This window comes from Cyprinus carpio, chromosome A19 (assembly GCF_018340385.1).
Source record: "Cyprinus carpio isolate SPL01 chromosome A19, ASM1834038v1, whole genome shotgun sequence".
Classification (NCBI taxonomy): domain Eukaryota; kingdom Metazoa; phylum Chordata; class Actinopteri; order Cypriniformes; family Cyprinidae; genus Cyprinus; species Cyprinus carpio.
Genome location: NC_056590.1, coordinates 18628223 through 18654562, shown reverse-complemented (window position 1 = coordinate 18654562; position 26340 = coordinate 18628223). Strand labels below are relative to the sequence as shown.

The 26340-nt window shown below is 35.4% G+C and overlaps 1 protein-coding gene across 7 annotated transcripts in view; it reads right to left on the bottom strand.

The window, feature by feature from the left end:
- spire1a (spire-type actin nucleation factor 1a) overlaps window positions 1–26340 on the bottom strand; it is a 37994-nt gene that overhangs the window by 3111 nt on the left and 8543 nt on the right. For 2 of the 7 annotated variants that reach the window (XM_042776893.1, XM_042776895.1), the window contains 16 exons: window positions 14032–14265; window positions 11510–11635; window positions 9207–9278; window positions 8956–9120; window positions 8701–8787; window positions 8429–8558; window positions 7430–7471; window positions 5264–5311; window positions 3865–4034; window positions 3666–3759; window positions 3431–3573; window positions 2276–2293; window positions 1787–1924; window positions 1526–1596; window positions 1415–1442; window positions 833–987 (listed from right to left, as the gene is read on the bottom strand). In XM_042776893.1, the coding sequence (XP_042632827.1) occupies window positions 833–987; window positions 1415–1442; window positions 1526–1596; window positions 1787–1924; window positions 2276–2293; window positions 3431–3573; window positions 3666–3759; window positions 3865–4034; window positions 5264–5311; window positions 7430–7471; window positions 8429–8558; window positions 8701–8787; window positions 8956–9120; window positions 9207–9278; window positions 11510–11635; window positions 14032–14265 (1721 nt within the window). The remainder of the gene's footprint in view (window positions 1–832; window positions 988–1414; window positions 1443–1525; window positions 1597–1786; window positions 1925–2275; window positions 2294–3430; window positions 3574–3665; window positions 3760–3864; window positions 4035–5263; window positions 5312–7429; window positions 7472–8428; window positions 8559–8700; window positions 8788–8955; window positions 9121–9206; window positions 9279–11509; window positions 11636–14031; window positions 14266–26340) is intronic. The other 5 variants (XM_042776896.1, XM_042776897.1, XM_042776894.1 and 2 more) reach the window with 4 other exon arrangements.

The following is a 26340-nucleotide window of genomic DNA, read 5'->3' as shown; positions in this document are numbered from 1 at the left end:
ATTACTGTTTTTTTCTGTATTTTTGATCAAATAAATGCAGGCTTGATGAGCAGAAGAAACTTCTTTCAAAAACATTACAAATAGTAATGTTTCCAAACGTTTGGTCTGTACTGTATATATATATATATATATAAATTATAATATCATTGTGAATTACAATTGTAGTGTAACATTTTTATTTTACACTACAAGTTATAATACTAATATTTATGCCCGAAAGATCTTCTCTTTCAAACATTCAAAGCAAGGTTATTATAGTTAACTAAAACCATAATAAAAAAATGTGTTACTTTAAAATAAATGTTAACTGAAATAAAAAAAATTTTTATTAAATTTTGTAATATGTTATTTCAGATAGTTGTCAAAGCAATATTTCTCATTTTCATTTTGTTTAATCTAATGTACTAAAATAGCTAATAACTAAAACGGAAATATATAATAAAAACTCTTTAGACATATTTTCGAAACTAAAAAAAATGACAAAAACATCAAAATTACAGAAAACAGAAAGTACAAAAATAAAAACAAATTCAAAACTATATATATATAAATAAACACTGCATAACATTTTGGCACATCTGGTGAAATGCTGTAGACTTCTGCCCACAAGAATGTTGGAAATGATGTGAATATGAAAATAAAATGAGCCCTAGCGAATGCTACATTCTCAAAACAGTTCCATTTGTTTATTTTAATGTTAATGTTTAATGTTAATGCCTATTTTAATGTTGCATTTAATTATTAGCTTTTCATCAACTCACAAACCCCCTACAACTCCTTTACGAACCCTGGTACAAATGCTACATACTCCCTCATCATTTGTGAAGCTCACCTGGACATGGTGCGCTGAAGGCTGTGGCGCTTGTGGCTGGATGTGGAGGAGGTCTTCTCTGTGGCGGCTGACACTGCAGACTCCTTTTTGGGCAGAATGCTGGGGCCCATAGAAGAGATGGGCAGGCTAGCATGGGGCTTGGAGGGCAACTTCATCTGAGTTGAGAGGATGTGTGGTCATTAGCAAAGTGAAAAATGTACACTATTGTTCAAAAGTTTGGGGTCAGTCAGATTTGTTTTTAAAGAAATGAATACTTTTATTAAGAAAGGATGCATTAAAAAAAAGTCACAATGTTTACAGTGTAACAAAAGATTTCTATTTCAAATAAAAGCTGATCACTTCAACTTTCTATTCATCAAAAATATGAAGCAGCACAACTGTTTTTAACATTAATAACAATAGGAAACATTCCTTGAGCTTCAAATCAGCAAATTAGAACAGCCTTGGTGAGCATAAGGTAAAGATGTTACATTTACCTTGATCACGTGAGTACGTTGCATTTGAAAACATATTAAAATACAAAAATAATTTGATCAATTCAATGCAGCCTTGGTGAGCATAAGGTAAAGATGTTACATTTACCTTCTTACAGCACTGTGAACAAACAGGCCTGTGAGGAGAAAAGAAGAAAAGATATGATTCCACTGCACATCACTACTTCATTTTAAGCCTGAAATGAAAATCTCCACCCACCTCTTACAGAACTGGCAGGTGTAGGACCAGGTGAAGAGCGAGAACTTCTTCGTCCGACATGAGAAGCAAAGCTGAGAGGAAGGGATACACAATGAAACACCTAGCATGTTCAAAACCTAGTGTGCTGCCTACCTAGACAGTATTTATAGGCATCATGCGCTTCAAACAAGAAGACAATTCCAAAAGATAAGCTTGGGCTAACGTATATAGTGATGTAGATTTAGAGTGGGCAGTGATTTTAAAAGAGAAGAGAGAATTTACCTTTCCTTTCTTTAGCGCATTATAGACATCTTTATATTGCTGGAACTTTTCCAGCTCTGCTTTTACAAGAACCTGTCTGATATGCATCACCTCCTCTACGGTCAAAGTCAGGCACTCGACGGGGTAGCAGAACTCCTCCTGAAACCAACATATCATTTACACAAACATCCCGAAGCACAAACTGCATATGTAAACATGCCATGCTGTCACACCCGAGAATGAGAGATGGAAAAATCATAACATGCTAGATCACGACACAGCACTGGCAATGGAAACAGAGCTGAACATTTAATTCATTAATGTGGAATGTTAAACTCTCTGTTTATGTTGTTTTGTAAGTTGCAACATTGTGCAACATGCACACATGAAGCAACCGCCCTGCTGGAAGACTGATAAAGCCATTGCAGAATAAATAGTGATGAAATGACTCCTCCAACATAATGTAACAAAATCTGTGGGCATGAGAATGTGGGATATGGTGTGCTTTACCTGTTTGTCCGACGACAGCTTCAGTGTAAGGCAGGAAAAAAAGTAGAGCAGTTACAGCTCTCTATCTATACTGCAATAAAACTACAGTATCACTCACTATCTAGAAGCGTTTAAGAATCACAGCTCTGTGATTATCAATTTTACAACCGTTGAAAGACCTCAGAGTTTTTCAATCAGTACTGATCAGTTACTTTCCTTTAAGGCAGGACCAAACAGCAAGTTGTACGTTTTTCATAAATGAAGCTTCTTGTGAGATTTAGTCAAATATGAGCTGTAATGTAGTAAATCTATCAAATTTTCTAAAGAAAAAAAAAGAAAAAAAAATTTTGAGTTACAAAAGTTTGGGGGTTTTAATGTTTTTGAAAGAAGTATTTTATGTTCACCGAAGCTGCATTTACTTTCTCAAAAAATACAGTTAAAACAGTAATACTGCGAAATATTATTATAAAGTAAGTGTTTTCTATTTAAATGCATAATAGCTGTTTCACATGTTTGTGGAAACCGTGATGCATGGAGTCTTTGATAAACAGGAAGTAAAAAAAAAAAAACGTGTTTATCTGATATAGTAATGTTTTACATTTAACATTATAAATGTCTTTGCTGTCACTTTTGATCATTTTAATGTATTATAACTGAATAAAATTTCTTTAAAAAAAAAAAATCTTTCTGACCTCAAAGGTAGTGTAGCCATTTGAAACTTGTGCGAGGAAGGGACAGAATTTGAGTCATTATTTACTGAAATCTTTTCTTTCTGGCACATGTTTCGTCAACGGGGCAGCTTTTAATGTGTGAATGAGAATGACATGAGAACCAGGCCAGTCAGTGCCCCCTTACAAAACACCCAGGCCCCCTGTTCTGCTGTATGGCAAAGATTAGCCTTTAATTGGGCTTCTGAATTGAAAATGAAAGCACAAGTTCTCCTCTATTTCTCTTTCTCCTCACTCAAGACCTGCAATGCTGCAGCACTGGACAGAATCCTGAGAATCTAATTATACTTTCACAAGACCCGGGACAGTTAAGTGTGACCACAGCCTGCAGCCAACTGACTGCTCGACACTAAATTACTCTCATTTACTGTCCTGGGATCCCTTCAACAAGGAAAAACAACTCTGTAGGCAGAAGCATGGAGCTAAAGGAAGGGTTTGTTGCAATTACCAGAGATTTGGAGTTCTGGCGAGACGGAGGCAGGAAAGGATGTACGCTGGTGGGCGCTTCTTTCTCTATGGAGTGCCTCCTCTGTGGAGCGAAGCGTTTTTCCGGTTGAGGGGTGGAAGAAATGGGCAGGAACTGTGGAGGAGCTGGGAAAAAATTGAGGAGATACCAAATCAGAGACAGGTTTTTTGTTTGGACTGTGAATAAAAAGTTCTGGATATTTCATGACGGTTCTTACTCTTTTTGCCCATGACGGACTCTGGAGACGTGTCCTCAACCAGCGATGTGGATACACTGGAGCTGCTGCCAGACTTCATAGTGTTTTGTTCCTCCTAGAGTAGGAAAAAGAGACAGTTAACAATCACATTTCACCTGAAAGTCTCATTTAACATTTTGCTGGGGTTTTTGCCAATACAGAAGATATAAAACCCACTCACATCAGAGTCAGAGCTGTCGAGCTCGGCCAGCGTAGGCGCTTTGAGCAGCCTCTTTCTCTGGGACAGCGGCTGACCTCCAGCTACACCGTTTACGGGGCTCCGAGCTGGCGACGTCCCATTGGCCAGGGATAGTGTGCTGACGGCCAACTTTCGGGGTCCATCAGGGATGTCTGTGTGTTGGATGGACATTATGGACATAATCAGACACAAATCAGGACAGCAAAGGCTTTCATATTAGGCTTACACTGCACTGAACTACAAATAGTTTTACAAGCCTACAGATCTTGACTACTGACTGTTTGCATTGTCAGTTTGGAACCGATGAAATTGGATCTCTTTGTTCAGAGCAGTAATAAGTGTAGAGAGAGGACAGAAACTAGAGGTTTTGTAGATCTTGGCCTCTCGCTATTACACATTTAGGCTCAAATAATCTAATTTCTGTTGGATTTCAAATCACATACAGTATCTAATGTGGTTTGAAATGTAAAAACGTGTTTTTTATGAAGTCTACAACTGAACAGATTTGAGTTGTATACACAGAAGCAATAATAGCTTTCCTGAAAAAGCAATAAATATTAAATATTAAAAACATTTTTAAATATGATTTTAAATTATTTTTTTCCCAGTGATGGCAAAGCTGAATTGTCAGCATCATTACTCCAGTCTTCATACCAAAATGAAAATTAATAAAACATTCTAACATGCTGATTTGCTGCTCAAGAAACATTTATCATTATTATCAATATTAAAACACCTGTGCAGCTCAATATTTTGGATTTTTTAATTAATAGAAAGTCCAAAAGCACAGCATTTTTAATAGAAATATTTTGCAACATTATTAACATGTTATATACTTTAATGTATCCTTGCTGAATATAAGTATTAATTTCTTTAAAAAAAAAAAAAAAAAATCCTGGGACAATCAGAATCCTTTGAACTGCAGCATACATCTCTTTGGCACAACACCACACTTGACTTAAACTACATGCGTGATGTATGAAGCCTTCAAACAACAAATAGCATACAATCAGATCACTTAAGAAATTAAAGACCAGTAAACTAAAGCTGATCCTTTCTATTAATGTTAAAAAAGCTCATCTGTCAATATTCCTGGTCATTTGAGGTCAAGTGAGATATTTTTATAACTTAGATGGACAGAGTATAAAAATAAACATTGCAGCATATGAAATATTAATGCCTGCAGACTCAGAGTTACATAACCCTGCTTAAACTAGACTAATCCTCATTCAGAAATGAATTCTGCGCGCTTTGCTATTCACCCACGCAGTTTGTGTCTGATTCATACATGAGCTCTCAGAAGCCAGACATTTCTCTCACACTGGGTTCAGAGGCGTGAGGCAGCGATGTGAAAGTCATGCTTGCGTCAGGAATACTTTACCTGAGCTTCGGAACAAGTCCTGTGGGGTGCTCATACTTTTGCCTGCGCCTAGAAAGGAACATATTCTTCAATATGATCCCAAAAGCACAAAACAGGCCTTTCTATACGTGACATTCACACAGTAAGCCAATATATGAGTTTAAACTACACTTAGGTAAACCAATCTGCAGCTCTGTGACATCAGCACACAGAAGCACAAGCGCGGTGTAGCCACAACAGAAGCAGCAGCCAAGAAACAGTGCGGTATAGCAGCAGGAGGTACTGTATTATAGAAGAAAGTCCAGTGCAAGCAGACATACTGGAGGCTAGCAGCTACTATTTTACTTTAAAAACCATAAAACTTTGTGTATGGCTTAACACAATTGAAAGGGAAGCAAATACAGTCCGCTGAAAGGGCTTTATACATTAAACACTGACAGTGATTAAATCTGCACTGTTTCTCATTTGAATAAAAGCTGAGCTTGCTATCTGTCATGTCATCAGAAATTACTAACTCTCATTCAAGACAAATTACTTTAAATTGTTGCAAATTGCTGTCAGTATGAACACCCCTAAAATAAAGGGTTTTAAAACATGGGTAAAACTTTGGTTGTAGACACACTGCCAATATAATACAGCCATAAATGATTCAATAAATGAAAGATGACAGCTGCCAATATTGCTATCCATAAATGATCAATCAAATGAAAGATTAAAACATTTAACGCCTATATATATATCTATGCAATTCAAATTAAATATTGTAAATACAAAGAGCATAACATATTTATATATATATCTATGCAATTCAAATTAAATATTGTATATACTATGATCAAAGTCTATTCATAGATATCATAGGCATATTATCTTGTCATAAAGAATTACATTAAGAACCAGGGCATGAGAGATTAAGAAGTCCATAATCCATCTTACTCTCTTCCATTCACAGACCATAGCAATGATTATCCAAGTCAATCTTGACAAACATTACCAAATGTATTATTGATAGCTACCAACATGGAATTGTACATTTAGTATTTCTACCTAAATTTCAAAATTTAATTTATATTTTTTAAGTTTACATTTTTTGTTTAAAATGGATTTTATTTTTTTATTTTTTTATTTTTTTTTATTTCTTAGTTCTTTTGAAATGTATATTAGTTTAATAAAAAAAGAGAAAATTTTTAATAGTTTAAGTTAACAGTAACAACTCTTGCTATGTTTAAGGGAGTAGGATAAACTTTTTATCCGATAAGAAAAAAATCTGCATACACTACGATGGAAACACATTTACTGAATAAATTCCACCATGCACAATGAAAAAGTGTGACTTTGCGCTATGAGACGGGATAACCTGACTAACTATTGGACCGATCTTGTTCACAGAATCTGTATGTTGTTCTTAGAGATATTTAGTGCCAGTTTATCAGGAAGTTACGATTTTGTTCTCTTTGACTCGTTGGATGGAAACGGTGCTTTATTCACAAATGTTTTATGCGATATTCCAGTTTTGCACATAAGATAAATTCGCATCTTTGGATGGAAACATAGCTACTGTCTCCAACTGGTTGGAATCACATTTTGAAGTCTAAAAATCTGAGTCTGTGTCCATCATATTCTAAAACAACGGTTCTCAATTCCAGTCCAGGGGTACCACTGCTCTGCACATTTTGTATGTTATCTGACGCCCTCGGTTCAGTTCATGGATCTCCTTCCTAATGAGCTGATGATCTGAATCAGGTGCATTAAATAAGGAAGACATACATAATGTGCAGAGCAGTGGTACCACAGGACTGGAATTGAGAACCACTCTATTACACAACTTACTGTAAATGTGTAAATTCTGACTGTCCAAAATCTCTACTGATGACTCATCCAGACTATAAATCCGGGCAAAAATCTGGGCAAAATTTGTGTACCGTTTTACAACCTTAACTAAACAAGTAAAGTTCAACGAATTCGATCCACAGACTTGCAATCTTTATAATATAAGAAGGTTTTCTTTCAGACTGGAGGCACTGCCTTTGTCCCCAGCGTCCTATAAGCACTATCAGGTTCAATGCCACAACCTCACCACCAGAGGAGCGTGACATGAGGGTAGGGGCCACTACAGGGGTCTGGCACAAACACAGAAGCCACAGGGTCAGTGAGCTGACAGCGGTAAAGCCACAGTGAAGTCTTTACCTGATGAGTCAAAACTGACAGACATGCTAAGTGGACGCATTACTGTGAGAAAGAGGCAGAGGTTATGGATGAAGAGATAAATCAAGCCATGAGTTAAAACAAGGCATTAAATGTAAATGCATTTAATGTCAGATATAAAGAATGCTGTTCTGTAACTCCTTTAATAAACATGAACACAATTCAACAACTAAGCAGCCAAACAACAGGTAATTTCCTTTTAGGATCAAGAAAGAATAAATGTTATATTTGTAATTTCATTCCGGACAACCACTATACATTACAAGTCAAACCCAACAGAACTACATTACAATTAACATTACAAAACTGAGGACTGATGAAGCTTTCTGACAACATATAATGTATATCACATTCACAACTAATGGAATACAATCAACTTTTTATACTACTTTAGGATCAAGAATGACAAAAAAAAAATTGTATCAAGCGCTGCTTTAATGGACTAGTAAAAATGTGATAAAACACTGAAGTAAAATCCAGCTACTCACATAACACATACAATACATATTTATGATAATCTCCTTGAAGTTTTAAAGGTTAATAGACTGTTAGTCTCATGTAGCCAGACCTTCAGAGCTGTACTATAGATGCTGTTAGAGAACAAATGGTTGAGTGCAGCACAAGCAGCCATGCATGAGAACGACACACTGTCACACATCTGCACTGCTTTCTGTCACACTGACACACACTCACCTCCTTCCATATGACTGATATACTTGATATATAGGTTAACTAACATAACATGAAGCTGGCTTTGAGTGTAAATGCAATGCTATTTAAAAGAAACAATGTATCCTGAATATGAATAGAATGCATTTTGAAAATTTGACTGGTGGTGTATATACTGTATACTGCCAGACCAAACTAAAAATATATATATTTTGATATATGTAGTCCAGCTTAGGTTTTTAGGTTAATGATGTGCATGAAATAATAAGACTCTGTGTGATTATGAGAGCAAGTGGGTGAAAATGTACTCACCGAGTCGACTTCTGCGGATCATATCAGGTGAGACAGGCCTGAGCTTTCTCTCCGACCGGATCTCTTCCAGGATACGCTCATGAAGGCTGGGAGGGTTTGGAGGATGAGGCTTTAGCTTACGAGCAGAAGCCTTAAAGCACATGCAAACACATGCATGCACAAAGATGAACAGGTTTGTGTTAATAGGTGACATTTGTGCTAATAGATGCATGTCATTTACTTCAGTTCACGTGACCATAAGTGAGTGTATTTGTGTATGTTCTCATGCTCACAGGATTCAGTGGAGGTCTGGAGCGAATGAAGTCCAGAATGATCTCGTGTGCGCTCTTCTTTAACCTCGGAGGAATGTCACCATTGACCTTCAGAAAGAAGGCACAGCAGGGGTCAAATCTTAGATATGTTGTCAGTGAACTAAAACCTAAACCTAAACATTGTTGTGGTTTATGATATCTGCAACAAACAGTAATAAAGTTGAATTGCAATGTGTCACTGTAATTTGGGATTCATTTTTACATGCGCACACTCACCGTGACTTTGCGAAGTTTGTAGCGCTTGGAGCGGATGTCGTCCATGAGCATCTCATAAGGCGTGAGCTGGAACTCGATGGGTAGAAGGTTATACTGACGCTCCTGGACCTTCTTCAGCTTCACACCGTGTCTCAGGTCCCTCATCACCTGCACCCAAAACCGTGCCTGTGGAAAATATACACAACATGTAGTGTAGTGTAACCAACACACACTCTTAACAGTGAGCAATGAGCTTGTCTAACTGTCCTAACCCAGTCAGCGTTCTGCAGCTCATTCAGGTCTCTGGTGGGCTCTTCTGTTTCTCCTTCCATTTTCCGCAAATTCTGAAAAAGAAAAAAAAAAAAAACAGAAAAATATCTTAAGCCTTGTTCTCAGAGTTTTAAACCAGAGGCTGTTAAGATCCTGCAGAAGGTGCATAAACACATATATAATTAATGTTGTTCCTACAAAAAAATATAAAAAATAATGGTTTTTATAAAATTAAGATATCCACTAAAAATATTTTAAAAACTCTATAACTATATAAAACCTTTATATTTTAAAACACAAATATTTCCTAAAAAAAAACGTTTTTTTATACGGTACACATACATTTATTTTTATTTTTTTTTAGAAATAGAAATCACTGGATATATCCTATAAAATGTATTCAGCATTTCTTTGGTGTTGGATATGTAGAATGACAGACTGTCCTCAGTCTGGGGTAAAATAAGAAAAAGTCGCTTTAACCACTGCAGGTCTGGCTTGTTTGTAAATCGATTCCTTTTCATGTGACAGCCAGTTTGCCAATATTAAGCCATGTTCAATATGCAACTAATGCAGTCTTTAACTACTTTAACTAGTCTGCACTAAATCCTCACCCACTGATCATCCAGCAAAAGTTCATTTCCACACACGGGTTGAAGTCGGGACAATGGCATATACGATAGACATATTTTGTGGAAATGGTTTTTCCCTGCACGGGCTAACTGGCAAACTACAAAATGTGTTCAGTAAACTTCAGCCGATAATACTGTATACTCTCATCTTATTTGTTTTGAGTTGTTTGACATTCATGACCAAATAAATTAGATTTACCATCACAGGACATTGTGTACACAAACTGTGTATGATTAAATTAGGATTTTTTCGGCATAGCCTTAGAATTATGTAAGTCAGGTATATTTCGAATGTGCAGGTGTGTGCACAAACTGAGCTGTTTGAGCAGAGACAAAATTCTGGTTCAGGATTGAGCAGGCCTGTTCTAGACCCTGTTTCACCCACCAACATGTGACCACTTGGTGCTGCTGGATTAGGTCTCCTTTTTGAAAGGAGGAGGAGCTGCAGTATAGAAAGCAGGTTAATGCAAACTAATGCCTCTGAGAGAAACATTATGCAGTTTTCATTTATATGCTGTCTATTGCTGATGATCACATTATTTATCATATGCATCTGTTTACAAGATTGCTAGTTCTTCCGTCATGTTCACTTGTTCGGGAGGTTTTGCACTCTTTCAGAAGATGAGTAATTGCACCCCCGAGTGTATAACAGTGAAAACACGAAAAGCAGTAAAAACTCGTCAATGGCGGAGAAGCGTTGTCTTCTAAATGACGAGATAGCTCGTCAATGGCAGGGAAAGAGTTAAAGAGTGTTAGCATCTCAATTCTGCAGACCAATCAAAGCACCATGATGCTCCTCGTAACATCACCATGTTATTATAAGCAGTAACACTACATAATAATGTTTGTTTATAAATAATTGGAAAAAAAAAATTGACAGTCACCTCAATAATACTGTAAGTGGCTCAACTTACCAAGATATACTGAAGAGCCTGACATATGTTGTCTTTATATTTACAAATGACATTCAATGAGACAAGTGAAAAAATATACCGAAAGAACATTTATAATTTATCCTTAACTTAAACTTCTTTTTACAGTGAATACAAACATTATTACATACATCAGTCATGTCATGTAGATAATGTAAATGTAGATGTGAATGTCTAAAAAAAGTCCTGCAGAAAAAAAAAAAAACATCAGTACAAGATTTCTTAAAACCTGATGAAACAAGAATGATAATGTGTTGGGTAATAAAACACTGTTGGTTTCAATCCACCTCCACAGTCCACAACATATATATGAGTCACTTGTGCTGCTAACCCATTAACACTATTCAACCTGATAAACACAAACAGCCTCATGAGGCTTTTCAGAACAGTATTGTACCTGTATTCAGTTATTCTAATTTTCACATTAATAGATTTGTAAGATGATGACTCAAATTTTTGGGGGCATAAATGGCACAGAACTGAGAACACAGCTCTTCAGCGAATGAAAATGAATGAAGCAAAAAAAAAAAAAAAACCTTCGGTACATAACCATTTGGTATGCTTATAATGCTTTCAGTAAACATAAAGATAATAAATAAATATAATGATAATAAAACATATATTGTGCATGTATACATATAAATATATATACATTTATATATATATATATATAAATGTATATATATATATACATTTATATGGAACAAACACTATTGGCACATGAACAGACACGAGAGTCATTACCTCTTTGGCACTCTTGATCTTCTCCAGGAAGGTGCGTAGCTCCTTGGTCTCTGCGTACAGGGCTCGACACACGGCCTGGTAGTGGTTGGGTGCATCTGATGGGCTGGGGAGGTGAGACGTGCACAGCTGGAGAGGAGAAAAAAGTACATCACAGCATTAGAGGCAAAATGTTTTGACCTAAAATATTTACTTGATGACGACAAATCTTGACAACATTTTCATTTTTTGCCATAAATATACTGCACAGAGAAATGCTCTCTGCTCTGGCCCATTCATGAGCAAATTGGTTACAGTACGACTCCAAATCATTAGTAACTGTTCTGTTTGTCAAGAAGTCTCTTCCCTAAAATAGCTGACTGTGTTTCAGAGGACAGAAGTGCATTTAAGGTCAATGCAGGTCTCGTCCAACTCTGTCTGATGAGTTAATCCTTGCATCTTTTACACAGACTTTAAAAAAATCATCTTCCAAATGTGTCTAACAAGTTAACCCTGGCGTTACAGATTATGTTTTGGCACACAGCTGAAAGCCAAACCCAAAGCTTGCGTGCCTGGCAGGTCAAAAACACAGGCCCATTTAAAGTTCAGTGTCTCAGGTACAGTATAGTTTGAGCATGACACCTATTTTAAAATGCATAATTACACTGACCAAATACCCCTCCAACCGGCTCAATGACATTTTTCCCCAAACCTTCTCTTTGACCTCTTCAGGAATGTCTTACTCAGCATAGATTCACCGTCTCCATGACATGTTTTGCTGAGGAATCATGCTTAACGAGAATATTGTCTACGACAATGGAAAGTGAATACAACTTGTAAAAAATCCTGCTAGACTTGACGGGAGAGAGATAAGAAGCAAAAACAGGCAAAAATTTAAATTATTTAAGGAGGATGTGGCAGAGGAAGTTAAAGAAACACTCCAGGAAGCCTTTTTACTTTCCCATTCCAAGCGAATGGGCTGAGATAATCAAAGAGGCACATGTCTCCAAGGTAATCCCCTATCTTCTGTTCTCGTCCTCTTCACTTCTGTCAATCTTTCTCTGTCTAAATAAAGAATTTAAAAGATTTCACCAGGTACAGCTCGGAGAAATCTAGTGTCACGGTTCGTTACTGCGCTCAACCTCATCACTAAAGTAGGAGACTGAAAGGAAGGCATGTAAGTACAGATTATCTAACAGGTCCTGAAATGGCCTTGCAGCATAGTGCAGAGCATACTGTGACCCGAACTGACCATTACCAGATGTGTGTTGTTCGTTTGTTTGTCGTTTAAAAGTTTCCATGGGTATTTTCATAGCGAAAAACAAGTTAATATACAACAAAAGGTATTCCTTATTATGATGCTAATTCATACTAAAGCTAGTATCTGTCTGGTCTCAGTCTGGTCATAATCTTTCTTTCCACAGTTAGTAAAGAGCTTCTCCATTAGCGTATTGATAAATATGACTGTAATTTAAAATAACTGCTGCTGCTAAGTGTCTGAAGGCCTTTATGGAGTCTCAGAGTAATGCGTTACTGGATTGGGCCTAAGGGAGCAGCATAATGAATAACAGCTGAGAGACTAACTCTCAGTAAATAACACTCACACCGATCTTAAGAGAGAGCAGATAAACTCAACTCAGGATCTGTGAGGAAGATCTCATCCCAAGATCCACAGATTTTCAATATTCATACTAAAATATATTCATATATTAAAATTAAATATGAATTCATAAATATATTACTTAATATGTATGTGAATGAATTATAAATAAACTAATTATATTTAATAAATTTATATTTTAGCATTTAATAAGAGTTTCAATTATTGGTAACTTTTTTATTAATAAAAATAGCAACTGTGCATTGTATCCCATAAGATTGTAGTATGCATTTAATAAATAAATGAATGATTCAATAAATATATATTTTTTATTTTTAAATATTTAAAAATAAAAATTGATTTACTGAATTTAATTCAATAAATGTAAAATATTTTCACAGTTTGTATAAAATGTTGATAAAAATAGCATTTGTACATTGTATCTCAAATGTTTTACGTGTTAAATATTAATAAATTAATAAATTTATGTTAAATAAATAAATACATAATTTTAATGTAAAAATACTTTTAAAAAGGTCATTAATACTTAAATTATTATTGATGCAAATTAATTATTAATAAAGTAACCATTTAATTAATCATTGATATTTAAAATTTGACAGATATTAATATATTATTACAAATTATATTATTAGATGTTGTTATATAAAATTCTAATAGCATTTGTAAATTGTATCCCATACTTTTATTATGTAACAATGAATTCAATGTATGGGTTACAACCAGAGGATGGCAAATAGGATGAAAAAAAAATATTTTAAAATACAAGGCTACTGGTAGATTTTGTAACTGGCCAAATGGGCAAACACCACTTGTGTTAATTGGACAGGCAGGCACAGTTGTCCGGCCAATGCCAGTAATGACAAAATTATTGATAATGACAATTATTGGCCTAGCCAATGTATAGCGCTCTATCAATACTCACAGAAATGATGTCACGGTAGCCACGAATGTTGGAGACTTCTGTGGGTTCTTCCTCTCCCTCATCCTCTTCCTCCGTTGCCTCATATCCCTCATCAGGACAGTCTGTTTCGGTGTCTGCCATGTTGGTCATGAGGTCGATGAGCTGCTCCAGAGGAGGGCTGAGCTCTCTCTCCTCATGCTCCTTCAGGCCATAATCCAAAGCCTTGTAGATCATTATACCCAGAGACTCTATGATCTGTAACACACACAGACACATTCATTAAGCAAGAATAGATAATCATAAAGTCATGACATCAGAAGCAACACATGCTATGACATTAAAGGGATAGTTCACCCAAAAATGAAAATTTGATGTTTATCTGCTTACCCCCAGGGCATCCAAGATGTAGGTGAGTTTCTTTAGTAGAACACAAACGAAGATTTTTAACTCAAACTGTTGCAGTCTGTCAGTCATATAATGTAATTGAATGGGAATCAGGGCTTTGAGAGTAAAAAAAAACATACACAAACAAAACCAAATTAAACCCTGCGACTCGTGACGATACATTGATGTGTAAAGACACAAAACGATCGGTCTGTGCAAGAAACTGAACAGTATTTATATTGTTTTTACCTCTGATTCACCGCAATGTCCGAACTGTCTTGAGTGCGTTCTCAACAGCCGGCGCGTGACATGTCTTATTCTTCTTCTTGCTTTACAGTGGATTGCAGACTTATAAGTGCATTACTGCCACCTATCTCTCAAATGGACCATTAACACTCCTAATTGAGATTGTAGATAGAGTGTCAATGGTCCATTAGAGAGATAGGTGGCAGTAATGCACTTTTTAAGTCTGTGATCCACCGTAAAGCAAGAAGAAGACGCAAAGGCGCTCAGGTCAGTTCAGACATTGCAGTGAATCAGAGGTAAAAAACTATATAAATACTGTTCAGTTTCTTGCACAGACCGATCATTTTGTGTCTTTACACATGACTGTATCTTCATGAGTTGCAGGGTTTAATTTGGTTTTGTTTGTGTGTGTTTTTTGACTCTCAAAGCCGTGATTCCCATTCACTTACATTACATGACTGACAGACTGCAGCGGTTTGAGTTAAAAATCTTAGTGTGTGTTCTACTGAAGAAACAAACTCACCTACATCTTGGATGCCCTGGGGGTAAGCAGGTAAACATCAAATTTTCATTTCTGGGTGAACTATCCCTTTAACCTCTAGTTTACAACCCATATCATGACCACGGATAAAAGGCATCAGAAACTAGCTGAAAGGAAAGAGAGAGTCAACAACCTCTTAGATAAGCCTCATTACAGTCTTATGACTCTCAGAGGCCTGCATGCTTTAACGGAGGGGGAATTCAACAAACGCTGGATATTTGTCTCAAACTGGACTTGAAAATAAGGCTTAGTTTTATAATATAAAAATATTCTGACACATTACATAAAATATATATTATTAACATACTATTATATTATATATTATTAAGTCAAGTCACATTTTATTTATTTAGCACTTAAAACAATTCAGGCTGTTTCAAAGCAGCTTCACAGTAATACATAAGAAGAATAACAGTATTAATGTTTCAAAGTTCTACAGTTAGGAAACAAATACAAATTTAGCTTTAAAGCAGTTCTAAAAAACAACAGAATCATTATTGAGCTCAATTTAGTTTAATGTTGATTCTGTGAACGTCGCTAAATTCAGTCGTTATAAAGCAAACTCAGTTCAACTATGAAAGCAGCTCTTCAGAAGATAAAAGCATCAATATTTAGCCCAAGTCAGTTGTGTTGATTCAGTTTAGTTCAATAAGTGCAAAACTCATGCACTTAATTCATTATGATACAAGCTTAATTCATCTATAAGCAGTTTGACAGAAGCCAATAGAGACGTCAGCTTGAGTGAGTTTAGCGTTGATTCATTTTAGTTCAATAACAGTGTCGATGTTGCAGAGTTCATCAATTAATGTTAATTTAACTATTTACATTACTATTTATTTATTTATTAACAATAAAACATATTGCAACACATTATAGGCTATGCAAACTTTCTAAAAAAGTTATATTTAGTTTGTGCCTCAGGGCCAGTGAAAATGAATATCTTTCAGTGCATCACATTTCCAGATAAATATGACCCCATGCAGTATCCCAACATTACCCACCACGTGCCTGACTGCTTCTGTGAACAAAGATGCCCTCTGTTATCATATGAGCCATCAAGGAGCTGATTGACTGGCCTAGTGTTATTTTGCACCAGTTCAATTCAATCATGTCAGAGTAAGTTCAGGCAGCAGGAGCGGATGTACTCGTGAAAATCAGCCTGGGAATCATCGCAGCATGTGCTCACATCAGGAGACCCCACAGCCAATGAGCGATCAATTAAACCTAACTAATACAATTGAGCTGCTAGAACAGTTCATGCGGAGCAAATGACATTATGCAATTACTGAAAGAATGGTAAACTAACTATTTTTTTTTTCATGCAAATGTATGGCAAACATCCCAAAACAGCAAATAGAAGGTCTGATCATTTCCGAACTAGACCAAATAAGGAGGAATACAGATAATCTATATACAGTTTTGTCCTCAACCCTTTGTCAATAAACTACAACCAGACTCAAACATAGTACAGAGAAATAATTATGTTTATAAAGGAGGTTAAACGAAACGTCTTATCAGTGAGAAGATAAAAACCAGCATAATTATTATTATGTAAGTGAGTGCTCAAACAGAACAGCTACTGGGCATCGTGTCTCCTAAACAGTTCACAACCTCCACCGATCACATCTCTATTTCAATATTGACACTTTTACAAGTGTGGATCTGCAGTAGTTCATACCTGGCTAATAACATGCTGTGTTCCAGACTTTAATCCTTGTCACGAGGAAAACAAATATTATAAGTGTCCTGCTCTTATGCAATCTAATCCTCTGTGTAATACACTGCACTAGAGCTCAGCTATCAGAAAGTCTAGCCTGCTTGGGATTTTAAACATAGAAAGGGCCCTAAACGGCTCCCCTTAGAGAAGTCGTGGACTAGTGGTTAGAGAGTTTGACTCCTAACCCTAAGGTTGTGGGTTTGAATCTCGGGCCGGCAATACCAAGACTGAGGTGCCCTTGAGTAGGGCTGTGCGATTTGGGGTAAATATCTAATTGCGATTTTTTTGACAGATATTGCGATTGCGATTTGATGTGCGATTTAAATTTTTAGGCAAATAGTATGGTGATGTAGGCCTGCGTGCGTTTCTCAATACAAAGTACGCAAACTTTGGACTTGCATCCTCGGTAGTTCAGACTTTGTGCATTCGATCTGGGAGTGTGATGTCCGCGACGACACAAATCCGATAATTCTGCAAACAGCAGCGTACTTGATAACATCAGTCAGCTCGCCTTGGCTACTGCAATTTTCCTCACTGTATATTTACAATAAAACGAAATATGATATGAAATACCACTGCCTCCTCTCGTTTTTCATTTAAAAATAACAATAGCAGCAGAAATGTACTTAGTTCAGGGAAATGTGTATATATACAGCCATTACAATGAAACAAAATATTATATCAATTGCTTCTTTTTATTTTCATTATCACATATAGATAAATTGAATACAGACCAAAGATTACCTGTTAGATTTACCCAAAACAAATTATTAACCACTAAGGAGACATCAGAGCCAGCGGCAAATCTCAGAAGGACTAGCTGAGGTGAGAGTGCTCTAAGTGGATACATGATCACTGAGCTCCCGCTGATCGCGTGGAGCTGACCGTCTCCGAAATCGGCGAAACACATTTATAAATAAACCGCAGATTTAAGTTTTAAACAACTACATTCTCGCCTGAAATACTTTTAAAATGACATTTCATGACACAATAACAGTCATTTTTTGAAAATTATCCAACATAATAAATGGTGGTTGAAATCACAATGCTGTGTGAACTCAACCAATCGGCATGTTTAGTGCCCAAGTCCAGCCCCCGAAAGTTCCAGAACTTTGAAAAAGTACTACCTCGCCAGCAGGGACTTTCTGAGGGTATTTTTTTTACCCGGAACTTTATTTAGATCCTGGTTCCTGCGGTGGAAACACACCAAGTACCAGCCCAAAGTCCCTAGTTCCTGGGTAAAGTTCCAGCAGTGGAAACGCGGCTATAGTTTATGTTAAATAACACTTAACTAATAGGAGTGCGCAGTTTGAACAAAATCTCATAGTAATTTTATATCACTGCAATGTTATGAATAGGGATCCATGTACAGTATATTACAATTTTGGCCAATGTGGATAAGAAGATAATTATAAAGGGTCAATGAATGATCAATATTAAAATTCTATACCATTAAATAAAACCAATGGTTTTAAATGCTACCAAGTGCATTTAGGCATCACAACATTATAATGTACAGTGTGTAAAATAAATATTAATTTTGAGATTTGCTTAAAATTACATTTAAAAGTGTTATTAAATTATATACATTACATTTTAAAGATTAAGTAAGCAATAGATAATGGAGACGGTAATCAAAATGTTAAAATATAGGCAGTTATTGATTAGATTTTTTTTTTTTAATATGTTATGTTAATAAATTTAGTACTCCAAAATAAACTAAATGAAAACGGTTTTCTCTGCAACCAGTTGAAATAAAATATAAATTTTTTATTATTATTACTTCAGTTAACATTTATTATATTTCATTTGAAGTAACGTAAATGTTTTAAATAGTTTTTCAAATTCTTGAATAGAGTAAACAAACATACAAAATTTAATTTAAATAATATTATTTATTATTTAACAATATTAAATAATTTAATATTGTTATTCAAATATTTAATGATATTTAACAACAATCAGTGAATATTTAATATCAACTGATACGGATCAATTAAAAAAATATTATAAAATAGATTTTTTGGGGACAAGTCTTGCTCAGTTTTTCAGCATTACTCCATGTTGCTCTCTGTTGTCTTTGTTGCTCTCACGTGTAAATAACAGAAGCCCTGCCTTCATCTTCACAAACATACCATCACAAATACAATCTTTCATTGACGTCCTTTTATTCCAGATTTTCCAGGTGTGGTCAACATTAACAAAGCATCAAACAGCCACCTTAGTTACACATCTGGGAGAGGCAGAGCTTTTACATAACATGAGGACGCCAAAAAGGAGAAGTCAGGAGCACGAGAATGATGTATGATGAGGCAGATGCAGCGAGAGCTCATCGAGTGGCTTGTCATCTGTTAAATACTGAAAATGTTGTTCAGCACATGTAACTGTTTGGCCTTTGTAGTGCTGCCCGTGCTGAAAATACAACACAGTATTTACTTTATTGTATATATATATATATATATATATAAATTATTTAATATAATTTAAATTACATAATCTATATATATATATATATATATAAATTATTTAAATTACAGAATCAACCTGTTTTGGCAAATTTACAAAAGCTGAGGTTCTTTTTCCTGTAGTATTGCGTGTCTGGGTACTGTGCCCTTACATTTACACGCATGTAATTCAGAGGCGGTGGAGTTCCTGCAGACGTCCTAAAACTCTGCAGTTTTCACTCCTGGGTTGTGACTCAGAAGGAATGAGATTGAGAGAGAGCAGTGATGCTGGAGGAAGAGTTACAGGAGAGAAAGCAAGAATCCTGACACACTAACACATACAGAGCTAAATCCAGTCAGAAGCACATGAATCATATAATTCTATCTCCTAATAATCTAAAAATCACCGCCTACCATCTTATAATATAGAAACAATTTGTTCTATTGGCCAATATGTACTGTATATCAAATATAAAACGAGGCCTCAGATCCTCAAATCAAAGTGATATTTCATCTCCCTCAGTATATGTTGACACTAATAATGCCTTGCCTTCCTCTCTCTCTCTGTCTCATACTATTCAAAACAATGAAGACACAGGCTAGTGTTTCGCTCAGCCCAGTTCACATGACATCACTGCTGCGAGGCAGATCCCCGGTTTGTTAAGCTTTTCTCCAGACCTGATTTGAGAATGAACAACTTTCATAACCCTAAAAATGTGTTAATGTTGTTGTGCTTGAATTTGTTTTACTTTTTGTGCATGCATACTTGTGACTTGCTTTTAAATAATTGAGATACCATTAGCTAGTTTTGTGAATTGCCTCTGCCCAGTAATTATAAATAGTTTACTTTGATAGTAATAGTAAACATGGTGACTTATTTTGCATATACATAAAAAATAATAATAATAATATATATATATATATAATTATTATTTATTTATATTATTATAACAATTTAATAAATGTAATAATACATTTAATAAAACAAATATTATAAAACAACAACAACAACAACAACAACAATAATAATAATAATAATAATTTATTTTATTTATCTATGTATATTATTTATATTATTAATTGATCTTATTAATAATAATAATTATTATTATTACTATTATTATTATTATTATTAACAGAAACATTTTGGTCAATTTGTATACTATCATTTACTATCATAAAAATGATGTGTATATATTATTATTATGTTAGCAAATTATAATAATAATAATAACTATTATTATTATTATTATTACAAATAATAAAAACAAAATGAATAAAGAGATAATGATAATCAATCTATATTTATTTTTCCTTCCTATATTCTATTATTTGTATACCAGAACTAGTACAATTAGTGAACCTATTAGATTAAAGCAGTGATTCTGCCTCAATGATTACAAAACTGATGACATTGAGGAGCATCTCCACACAGACTTTTCAGTCTCATTTCAGAGAAAATCAAGACAGCTACTAGCAAACAACATCCTGACACTAACAAGAGCAGTCTGTCCGTCAGACACGGCTCTGTTTCCTCTATTGAGTTAGCATGCCAGTGCCTTTACACCGATGTGGGCAGCAGTCAGCTGTCTGCTGAAGCATCCGCATGAGGCTCACTGCAAACACACACACACAAGCACATGATGCATGAATGAATGTGCGCACAACCGCATACATAAGAGGCAATGAAGAGGCCTTCATTTCCAGGATATTCCGAGACTTTTTTCTGAATCATTCCAGAAACAATCATCCATGGCAGACCTGAAGCATAATCAATAGCACAGCTTGTACGAGTCCAATAACATTATGCATAAGTTAGGAAAGGTTGTTCTTTATTTATAGACGACTGACCCTGTTAAGATGGACCATCTAAAACACAGTGCAGATGAGACATGATGAGACAGGCTCTTCATCACTGTTCATTCACACCACTTATGTCTATTCACCAGGGGGTTATTGCGCTGATCATCAGAGAGCACACTGGGAACTTGGGAAGAATTTAACATCAAACACAAGATTAATTTCTTATGAAGAGTTGCAACCTCAGACTCCAGTTCTGCTATTGATTAAGATGATAAATAGCAGACAAACTTGATATCATTGATGTTTCTGATTGCTTTGCATTATTGTTGTCAAAAATATAGATTTATAGATACATATCAATTCTGAATATTTAAAAAAGTACTAATAATACTTTAATACTCAATTTCCGTGCGGATCATGATCTGGTGTTTCCAGAGCATCTCAGTTCACGATGAATGCAGGAAATTATCTCTGCTTGTGCTATGGATTTAACATAATGAGCACCAGGTACACTTTATTGTCACATCTGCATAATTTCCTACATTCATCAGAACATAATAAAAAAACAACTAAATATACAATCAAAAACAATCATAAATAAATCTTCAGAAACAAACACCAAAAAAAAAAATAAACTTTAAATTCAAAAAAAAAAACAAAAAAAATATACTAATGTAATATTAATCTACTTCATATATAGTGTACTATTGTTATTATTATATAAAATAGTCATTTTAATAATTTAATAATAGTAGTAATAATAAAGAGGGTGACTTATTTTGAATATACACATTTGCATATACATTTATTTTGCATTTATGTATTTCTCATAGTTGTAAATAAAAAAAAAATTAATAATACATACTAAAATATGTTTTATTATTATTATTATTATTATTATTATTATCACAAACCAATATCACTAATATTATTATTATTATTATTATTATATAATCCCATCCCACTCAGAGCTATTAGGCCAGAGGAATCTCAGACAGCAGAGTTTCAGTTGAAAAGAAAATACACTGACTATTATATATTGGCCCTAAATGTTGTGGCATTTTTCTCTGTGATATCAAAAAAGGCATTATAAATTGTTATTTTCAAGGTATTGTAACAAAAGTTAAACATTTCTGTATTATGACAAACTCTACTTGAAGGGATAGTTCACCCGAATAAAAAATCTGTCATCATTTACTCACCCTCAAGTTCCCTCAAGCATAAAAAAAGGAATAATAAATAAATAAATAAATAAATAAATAATACTGTGGAAGTCAATGGCTACCAGTTACTGTTTGGCTACCATCATTCTTCAAAATATCTTCTTTTGTGTTCAGCAGAAGAAAGAAACACACACAGTTTTAAAAAAACAAGAGTGTGTAAATGATGAAAAAAAAATGTCATCTTTCAGTGAACTATTTCTTTAACATGGCAGATGTTCTCTTTTTCTTTCTTGACCTAAAAAAAATGCACCAATCAGTCTGTGAGACCGAACTTTCATAAACCTCCCAAAGACTTTCCAAACCATTCAAAAGTGTTTCCATAGCAACATTCCATTAATAGTTCACCAATTCATTCACCAGGTGGATTTCCAGCAGTACTAAGGAAAAACTTTATACACTGGTAAATCTCTAAGCAAACATTCCCATCTGAACAGCTGAATCTGTGCAGTCTGTGTGGGTTTGACTCTCTCTGTAAGAGGAGACAGAGAACAGTAATGGTGGAAGGAAAAAGTCATTCATGTGGAACTGAGCTGAAAACATCCTGCCACTACTTACACATATATAACATTGCAGCTCTATGACAAAGAACATGAACACGCCTGGTTTGACCTACCAACTCAACAAGTTAAACTGAGTTTGGAGTGATATTTCATCCAACTCAGTATGTCCAAATTCACATTATGATGCAGTTGTTTTCCTTTCTCCCGAGCTCTATCTGTCTCTCACGCTACACGAAACAATGAAGACACAGGCTACTGTTCTTAGAGCGCTTCTCACATGACATCATTGCTCCAAGGCAGAGTTTCTTCATTTTCCCAGCATCATATAGAGATGAGCCACTGGAGATGACCAGAACAATGCCATTCTTCTCTATTTTACATGGCTGCATCATGTTGAGTTTTTGAGGATAAACTAAGGGCAGGATTTCTGACCATGTATGTGGAGCACATACTCCAAGACCGCAGATGCCTAGGGGTCCCAACCACACCTTGATAAACTTACAGTACATAGTTGTTTCACAATCACATGAATCAAACTAGTTATGGGGGAATGACGGATGTGCCCAAGGGTCTTGTGGTCTTTTGTTCCAGCCATGAATAAACTATATGAACAGGGTGAGAAATTAACACATTTACCACCAACCAAATGTGGGAACTTCTCACAAAGTGGCAGGTTTGCTTTTCTACCAAAAAAAACAAACAATCCCATTCATACTGACGACCTACCTTTTCCCATACCATATTCATTTCAAATCAAAACAACACATTTGAAATATTTTGAAAACCTATTTATAATATATATATATATTTTTTTTTTTTTTTTTTTTTTTTTTTTACTGGATTTAAGCTTAAGGAAAAAAAAAAAACTCATGTAAATCAATGAGATTTTCCAAAACAGTATAGCAGACTATTTACATAAACAACAGTTGTCACTATATCCCTCAATGAAAATTCTCAGTAAGATGATAGTTAAATGCTTAGTTTTATGATCAAAGCTAGTTCTCATTGTACATTTGACTGATAATCACTTTTTAACATGGCTTTTCTAAAAATGATGGATAATCAAGTTGCTTCAGTCTAGTAAGTGTTCATCTTAAAATATTACTAACAATATATAAGTTATTCATACGTTTATTTTAGAAAAATCAGTAAACTATCAATCAGATGACAGAAGGCATGAAGTAGATTGTGAACACCAGGCTTTTCAGCAAAGTTTTGATCATGTTGATAATTTAGAGGCCTTTGATATTTTCACATCAAATATGATAAAGTAGGCTTTATACGGTTAAACTTTTTGCAGTGTGCTGGGTTTTGAGTAGCTTACTGTAAATGACCTGAAAAGTGCTGATTTAATGTCAGCTTTGCCATAGTTGGTTAAGGCTAACGCTACCTTTGGATGATGGTGTGTGAGGGAAATCCTAATTTTCATGAGTATTTTCATGATTAAAATGAAGTGGTTGCCTCTAATTTCAAATGCCTACAGACATTTTGGTTTAAGCCCAGTTTGCTTGTTATAGAACAAATAACTAATGAATAAACTGGCTTAAAAAAAATAAATAAATAAAATCAGCAACCAGTAGGCTGTCAGTATCAGCCAATTTGCTAGTTAAAGAAAAATCAGAATCTGAATCGGCCAAGATCGGTGCCTCACTAATTAAAATACTAAATAAAAGGCCTCAAATTGGAGGTACAATCTGGGCTGTCTTTTGCTGTCAGTTCTTCAATAGATAGATCTAGTCTTCCATAAAGTCCGAGGTCAGGGATCTTGGGCTTAAAAAGGTTGGTGACCACTGCTGTATAAGAACACAAACTACATTCAAGGGGCATGTAAGGACTGTTCCCCAGGAACATTTGGATCCTGAAGTACAGAGACATCCACTAAACTGGCACAGAGATGACCCACTGAAAGCAAAAGAATGGAGTACAAAAAACACCATGAGAAAGTGAACGAAAGATAAAAAGTGAACGGTTACATAATGATCTGGGCTACATCCAGACCCCAACAGCAAGCTGGACATTTGCTTCACTCAGACGAACACTGTGACTCACTGTCCCGTACAGAGACTGATAGGGGGACGACTTCTGCTACTATTCTAATGTAGAAAAAATGGTATCTCTCTCTCTCTGACCTCACTCACTCATCTAAGGTGGAAAAGGATGTGCTTTAACCTATACTTCTTTATAATCTTCCATTTTTGACAACTTTCTTGCACATAAAGATAAGCTACAGCTCATAATTACTAAAACAGTGCTTTAATCCTTTAAAATATTCACAATATGCACTACTGTTCAAAGGTTTGTGGACAGTAAGATATTTTTGTTTTGAATCTTGAACAAAATATATCATGGTTTCCAACATATTAAGCAGCAACCTGTTTTCAACATTGATAATAATCAGAAAAGCAGCAAATCAGTATATTAGAATGATGTCTGAAGGATCATCTGACACTGAAGAGACTGGAGTAAAGATCCTGAAAAACAGAAAACAGCTAAAACAGACTTCTTTCAAAAACTTTAAAACATTACCAACCCCAAACTTTTTCAATAGTTATGTAGCTGCTACAGCTCTCATTAAGAAAAAGAGAGAGCATTGAAGAAAGAGCAAGTAAAGACGTCAGATCCAGAACCCCACGATCTGTGTGAGGGGGCCGGAGACGATGTTTCATCCGAAACCTAAAACCATTAGTCTCACTCTGCTGGTGGTCAGAGCCCTTGAAGTCCTCTGGGAAAGGATGTGGTACATTTATGAGGTTGACTCATGGCCAAACCAGCATAAATTTCATCAACGTATCTCAGACAATGAGATACAGATGTGCAAACCTAGCGGTGGATTGCCAAACCATTCCAGATGTGTTTAAGGAAATTTAACAGTGTTTGTTTAATTTGAGTAATTTGCATCTTACACAATCTTAGAAGTTCTGCAAGGACAAGAGCCAGTAATAATGCAAGGTGCAACGCATGCTTGGTTTATGACTGATTAACCAAACAATGACAAATCAGTTCTTGGTTCACCAATCATAGATATGCAGGACATGAAACATTTCTTTCACATTGGATGGAACCATAATAAAGGAGGTCAGGGCGGAGTTCAGGAAATGTGAAGAATAAAACTGATTCAATCACAGTCTAGACTGGCCTTCACACATCTTACATCTCACACACTCTAGTGATCTTCCTCAGCTGACTACAAACACACAAAGCATGGCCTTATGCAAATATGTAGGGGCTGTCACAATCACAATGGTCTTGCTAGAGATCATCAGAGTCTTCATGTCTTGTTCTAAAACTGTACAAACCACAAAGAATCTTCCAGAAGGCACAAGACATCATGAGAGGACAACTTGTTATTTGAGGCTTGCTACGTTGCTAAAAAGTGATGGTTGTGCGTAAATTGGCACCAAATGCGAATGGGAAAATGAAGATTGTGCGTCAAGGCTGTGTGTGACCAGGCCAGAGTACTTACACATTCCAC